The sequence below is a fragment of the Sprattus sprattus genome (genome assembly GCF_963457725.1).
Source record: "Sprattus sprattus genome assembly, chromosome: 19".
NCBI classification, from domain to species: domain Eukaryota; kingdom Metazoa; phylum Chordata; class Actinopteri; order Clupeiformes; family Clupeidae; genus Sprattus; species Sprattus sprattus.
The window spans coordinates 15,901,663-15,907,662 of record NC_137917.1 but is presented as its reverse complement, the minus strand read 5'-3'; the positions used below and the strand labels follow the sequence as shown (position 1 = coordinate 15,907,662).

General features: G+C 41.5%; 1 protein-coding gene across 1 annotated transcript; it reads left to right on the top strand.

Annotated features, from left to right (window-relative positions):
• The first annotated feature begins 509 nt into the window (after positions 1 to 509).
• snip1 (Smad nuclear interacting protein) lies at positions 510 to 3,674 on the top strand. Its single transcript, XM_080857540.1, has 4 exons — positions 510 to 780; positions 1,143 to 1,269; positions 1,468 to 2,156; positions 2,533 to 3,674. The coding sequence occupies exons 1-4, from the start codon at positions 617 to 619 to the stop codon at positions 2,786 to 2,788; spliced, it is 1,236 nt and encodes a 411-aa protein (XP_080713666.1). The 5' UTR covers positions 510 to 616; the 3' UTR covers positions 2,789 to 3,674.
• Positions 3,675 to 6,000: the final 2,326 nt, after the last annotated feature.

Genomic DNA, 6,000 nt, shown 5'->3' with positions numbered 1-6,000 from the left:
ACTACTCTGTTTTACAGTCATGGCTTTTAAGACTTTATGGTTACGGTAGCCCTGACAAAGGTTTCATCTCTCAGTCTAAGACTCGCAAACACTGTGACCTACTGCAATCGTATAGCATGGATCTGCTATATGTAGTCTATATTATTTACCAGCTTGCTTCAAGCTCTGTCACATCAGTAAATTAACGAGCTCAGAATTACATCTATTAACCACTATGTTATTTTTATGTATTACTATTCATTATTTCAGTTTTTGTTATATTGTACTAACATCACAAAAGTGTTTACATTTTGCGTCGCGAAGTGTACATTTGTTGAAAATGACCTAAATAGACTATAATTTTGAATCAGGAATAACAGAATACAATTTAATTAGACTTAAATATTTTATTTCAATTCGTATAGTGTTCAACAATTTTATTAAATGTGCGGCACCTTAAGCTTTACCTTGTGCCACTGCGGAATCCATTTTCAACGGCCCACAGGAAACGGAAGTTGTGTACAACCCAGCAACGTGAAGATAGCTAGCGATACTTTGCTATCGCCCGATGTTGTTTGTTTGTTATGAAGCTAAATTTTGTGATTTAGGAAGTAGTTGATTATCCCAGCTGGTCGGTATGGATAGCGGGAAACGACATAAGCGGCACGAATCTCCTATACGTGAGACAAAAATTAAAATTAAACAAGAAAAACTCAGTCCAGGCAAGGCTCAAAGATCACGCCGATCAAGTTCTGGGTCTGACCCTAGCAACTCAAGTCCCCCAAGAAGAAGAGGCAGCAGGTGTGTAGCTAGCTAACTAGCCAACTCTGTCAAAAATACTAAACTAGAAGTTTGGTGGTTGGTGTTGTACGTTTAATTTTGTGAAAGTCCACAAACCCATCATATTGCCACAAAGTGTTTAGTGATTTGTTTCCATCGCTACCTAAAAAAAGCTAGCGTTATTGTTGACCAACGGTAGCTAGTGAGCTATCGCTAGCTAACAACTTCATTATACCTAACTAAGGTTATAGTGGTCTGTTTGTAAAGGTTATCGCTGGTCTTAAGGTATACAGTCTCTGTAAGGTAAATACGACATTTATATTTAGCTATGCTGGATCATCGCGTACTTTATAAGAGAAAGTGAACTCGTGTGTTTTTGTTAGATCTCCACCCAGGAAAAAGGACCGTTCACCAGGAAAAAGAGATGGGTCGAGAGGAGGTCGGGAAAAGAGGCCTCCCCCAAGCAGAAGTCGTAGCCCGACACGCGTTGCCGATACCAACGTTAAGCGGGTGATATGTTCTTTCATTCTGTCATCGCACTAGTGTGTTTCCTCACAGAAGAACTCATTTTCATTTTAGTCGTGGAGATAAACAATGCTCGTTGTACTCCTTATGTACATTTTTAGTTAACCTATTAAGTAGTATTTCACGTAACATTCTGTGCTTATGATCAGCGACTGTTGTTGTAATGTTTTATTTGCCCACCAGGAACGTGAAGATCATCGAGGTGGTGAAGACAGGAGGCGTCCTGGTCGATGGGATGATGTGGACGACGGGCAGGTGAAGAAAGAGGAAGAGCGCCCCCGTCAGAGAGAGAGGGATAGAGAACGAGAAAGAGGGAGAGATAAGGAAAGAGAAAGAGGAGGGGGTGGTGGAAGAGGAGGAGGAGGAGGAGGTGGTGGTGTTGGTCGTGGAGGAAGTGGTGGAGGAGGAAGAGGTGGAGGGGGTGGTGGAGGAAGGGGAGGACGAGTTGAACCAACACGTGAACGGGACGCTCACATCTTCGAGGAGCAGCAGGCAGAGAGGGGGCAGCATGAGGAACAGCGACGGGTGAGGAGATTCGCTAGACAGGGTGGGAGTGACGAGGACAATGCTCTTGGTGACCCGGAACAGGAAGAAGAACCCGCAGAGGTGGAAAAACCCAACTTTGAACTGTCAGGAGCCCTGGTGGAAGATACTAACACATTCAGAGGGGTGGTGATTAAGTACAACGAGCCACCTGAGGCCCGTATTCCTAAGAGGCGGTGGCGGCTGTACCCCTTTAAGGATGATGAGCCGCTCCCGGTTATGTATGTCCACAGGCAGAGTGCCTACCTTATGGGGCGCCAGAGGAAGATCGCAGATATCCCCATTGACCACCCCTCCTGCTCCAAACAACATGCCGTTTTCCAATATAGGTGAGGACATGTAGTTCCACCACCACAAAATTTACATGTTGAGACACCATCTCGTGTTCCATGCAAATATTGCTGTGTTTCAGTCTCATGGTGTTGTAGGCTTTGATTCTCATTGCAGCCTCAATGCAGGATGATAAGCGTACCTGTGCCATGTGTGGTGTTCTTGCTTATTTCACTGCAAAACTATTAGTTTGGTTCTTCTTTGGTAACTTAATGAAAATACAGCTGCAGCAAGTCATTCTAGTCATGTGAAACCTTATTAAACAAGGCGGAATCATGTGTTTATTAAACATGTATTGAAGTTCCTTATAAAGTTTTCAGAATGATAACGAACTTCTCAGTAGTATTTGATCAACAGTTTTGTGTTCCTCTTCAGGCTGGTGGAGCACACCCGGCTTGACGGGACCTCAGGGCGCCGGGTGAAGCCCTACATCATTGACTTGGGCTCGGGCAATGGCACCTACCTGAACAACCAGCGCATCGACGCGCAACGCTACTACGAGCTGAAAGAGAAGGATGTGCTCAAGTTCGGCTTCAGCAGCCGCGAGTACGTGCTTCTGCACGAGACCTCCGACACCAGTGAGGTGGACGCCAGACCGGAGGATGAAGAGGACGAGGGGGTCGACGAGTAGGACTTAAGCTGGGCAGGGACCGAGGCATCATGGGAAACCTGTGTGACAAGATGAGGTCACGGATTACAAAATGCCAGCTGATGACGGAGATGGGTTTTTTCCGAACTGTTTTCAGGTTTTAATGGAACAAAAAAAAAGTGGAACGTCTCCACAACATGTCTGTATACTAAAAAGGCCTCACTCTGAATGGAAATAGTATGTAAGACATTCTTATCTCAGGTGGTTAGTTGGAGTGCAGTAGTGCAGTTTACGACATATTTCACTGCCTAGCCAAGCTCATGCCAATACCTACAAGTGCTTAATGCCAGCTTCATTAGCTTGATCACGAGACATTGCTATGTATTTAGTACTACACTTATTGTTGTATGTGTCCAAGCTAGTTACTGTCAGCCCACCGGACGTGTAGAACGTTTGTGCTGGATTCCTCATTTTACGTTTAAAACAGGTGGGTTACACTTCATTAGAGAAGAAAATGAAACCAAAACTTTGATTTGCCCTTTTGTCCTATTTGTAATCAGAGTGTAGAATGCGATAGCCGTGCTGTGTTGTCTCCATTGAGTTCAGGCAGTATTTGTTTTTGTACTGGCATTGCTCTTTATCGCTGGTATCACAATGCGAAGAAATTTACTATTTTCATGTATTATGAGAAAAGGAACAGGGCTGTTCAGTTAGTAACAACCCATTTGTTTTGTAAGCCCCAGAGTGTCTTGGCATATCTATATTTTTAGTTAGTTTTAGATGTTTTGTATTGTAAATAAACATGTTTTCTTTCAGTGAGAAATTTTGAATGGCACTCAATTTAAATGAAATGAGATTACAATGTCGTAAGTTACGCAGTTTATTTACACACATCTCTTTTATGTTTTGTCTGCAGATACACTATAAACCTAAGGCCACAAGGATTCAGTGATTCTAGATGTTTCTTTTGTGTCATGCAATTTTAATCAATTTATTTTTTACAGTACCTTGGTAAAGTGAAATGTATTTCTAATCTATAAATACTAGGTAGAGTTGGGTAATACTGTAAAAATAAAAATAAATACATGAGTATTGTAATATTTAAAATACCTTGCTCAAGTATCTTCTCAGCATTGTTTTTAAGCTAGAGCAGGCTGGGCTAAAGCACACTGGATCGGCAGAAAAGGAAAACTTTCAGGCAGTAGGGAAGGCTCCTGAATGTGCTTACATAGAATAGAATATATTTATTTGTCATTGCACAAGTGCAACGAAATTCAGGTGGCAGCACTTCACATGCACTGCCTTGCAAAAGTTAGGAATCACCCAGAAAATGACTAGTTTTCCAGGAAACAGCTTGAATATTTGCTTTCATCAAATCATTCTCCATTTACAGCCATTACAAACTTTGCAGCCTTACAACTTGACTGCTTTTTTTTCACTAAAAAGGTCTTCCATAATTTGTAGTGATGCTTGAGTCTCCGTCTTATTCTAGGGCTAAATGGCTCTAACCAAGTGCCGTCCACATGATATGGCATGGCAATGGAGTTATGGTAAAATGGCGTCTGCATGGCGATGGAGTTTTGGTAAAAGCAGCAATAGAGCAGGAATTCTGTTCCAAAACTAGCAAGTTAACTACTTTAAAGGTAGGCAGAAACCTTGCAAATACCACCAACAGCCCAGTTGACAATGATACAAGCTTGCCAACACACTGGTGTGTTTTGGCAGTATAGCTGGGAATGTCATACTGTGAAAACGCTTCCATTTTTAGCAGGGTATTCCAGCCCGTATACAAAACTATATAGGGCATATCCTGGATGGCTAGTGGGAAAGACAGGCGTTTATCTGTCCTTCACATAACCATATGCTATCAATTAAATAAATGAATGTATGGATGGTTCCAAATTTAGTTGCCTATAAACCATACCTCAAAAATTGTTACATTGTTGCATATTATTCATTTGGAGATTACTTTTATCCAGTACTAATTGCATACTTAACTATAACCAAATCACCTTCAGAGTCTCGCATTTCAAGAAATCCTCTGGAATCTTTGTTCTGTGTGATCCAAACACCACTTATGTGTCTGTCTATAATTTATTTTAAATCATCTCCCACCTAATATCTGTTTCATTTTGACGATTTTAGACTTTTCCATGTGGTTTTCTCTTGGAATATGCATAGAATGCCAGCATTCCAGAGCCTCTTCATTGCTGATGATGAAACTGTTGTTTTATGGGTAGGCTACTGTTCAGAAAAGCTGGCAGCTGAGTGATCTGTTTCTCAAACTAGAGAATTGTACTGTTATTCCCGACATACACAGTTGTGCACTTGGGCCTCCAGCTTCTCTCTGTGTCCTGATTAGAACTGGTTTGCACTGTTTTGTGGAAGATCTAGACACACTTTGTGAGATTGTTTCGCGAAAATGTCTTGCATGGAACAACCTTAATTTCTCAGACAAACGGACCGATGCGTTTCTGTAGTAAGCTCGCTCTTTCTGACTATTTTACATAATTGATTCGATTCGAGGTGTTGATTCTCCAGATACTCAAGAAGCCCAAAGAAGGCCTGTTATTAATTCCTTTTTTCCAATTTTCAAGCATGATAAATTAGGATAAGCTAACAGTGTCCCTCACAGAAGTGACGGTTACGCCTATTTAGATCATCAAAATCAGCCATCTCCAGACCAGCTGTTATATAGTCAGGTACAACATTAACCATTCTGATTTTACATTAACGTAGGATCAATTGTAGGTTATTTGAATTTTAAAAAGAATGTGATTTCTTTCAAAAACAAGGACATTTTCACTAGTATCCCTTCGCTTGTTCTCAAGCTGAAAACCAAGTCAAATAGACTGAAGATGAGTGTAGGCTACGCCTTAATTACAACGATTGAAATCCATTGCAAATGAACGAAACAAAACCTGGCTCTCCCAGAAGTTGAGAATGTCAGATTCAAATGTCTTAATTAATCAGATTCCAGGCATGCACAATTATAGCCTTCTTGAGGGGAGTTAATTCCTGTTTTTGTTTCAAATGTACAGGGTTTTGCAGAAAAATCCCTCTTGAGTCTAGCAATTACATCCTGTTTAGAACTAGACTATAGTCCTACATTACGTGGATTATTGCAATGTTATCACTGCGGCACAAGAGGACGCAGCTTCCTAATAATTTCCGGGAATGTTTTTGACTGTGACAGGAGGGGTGGAGAGGGCGTGGCCAAGCGTCTGAAGGAAAGGAATGCTGAAGAAGACTCA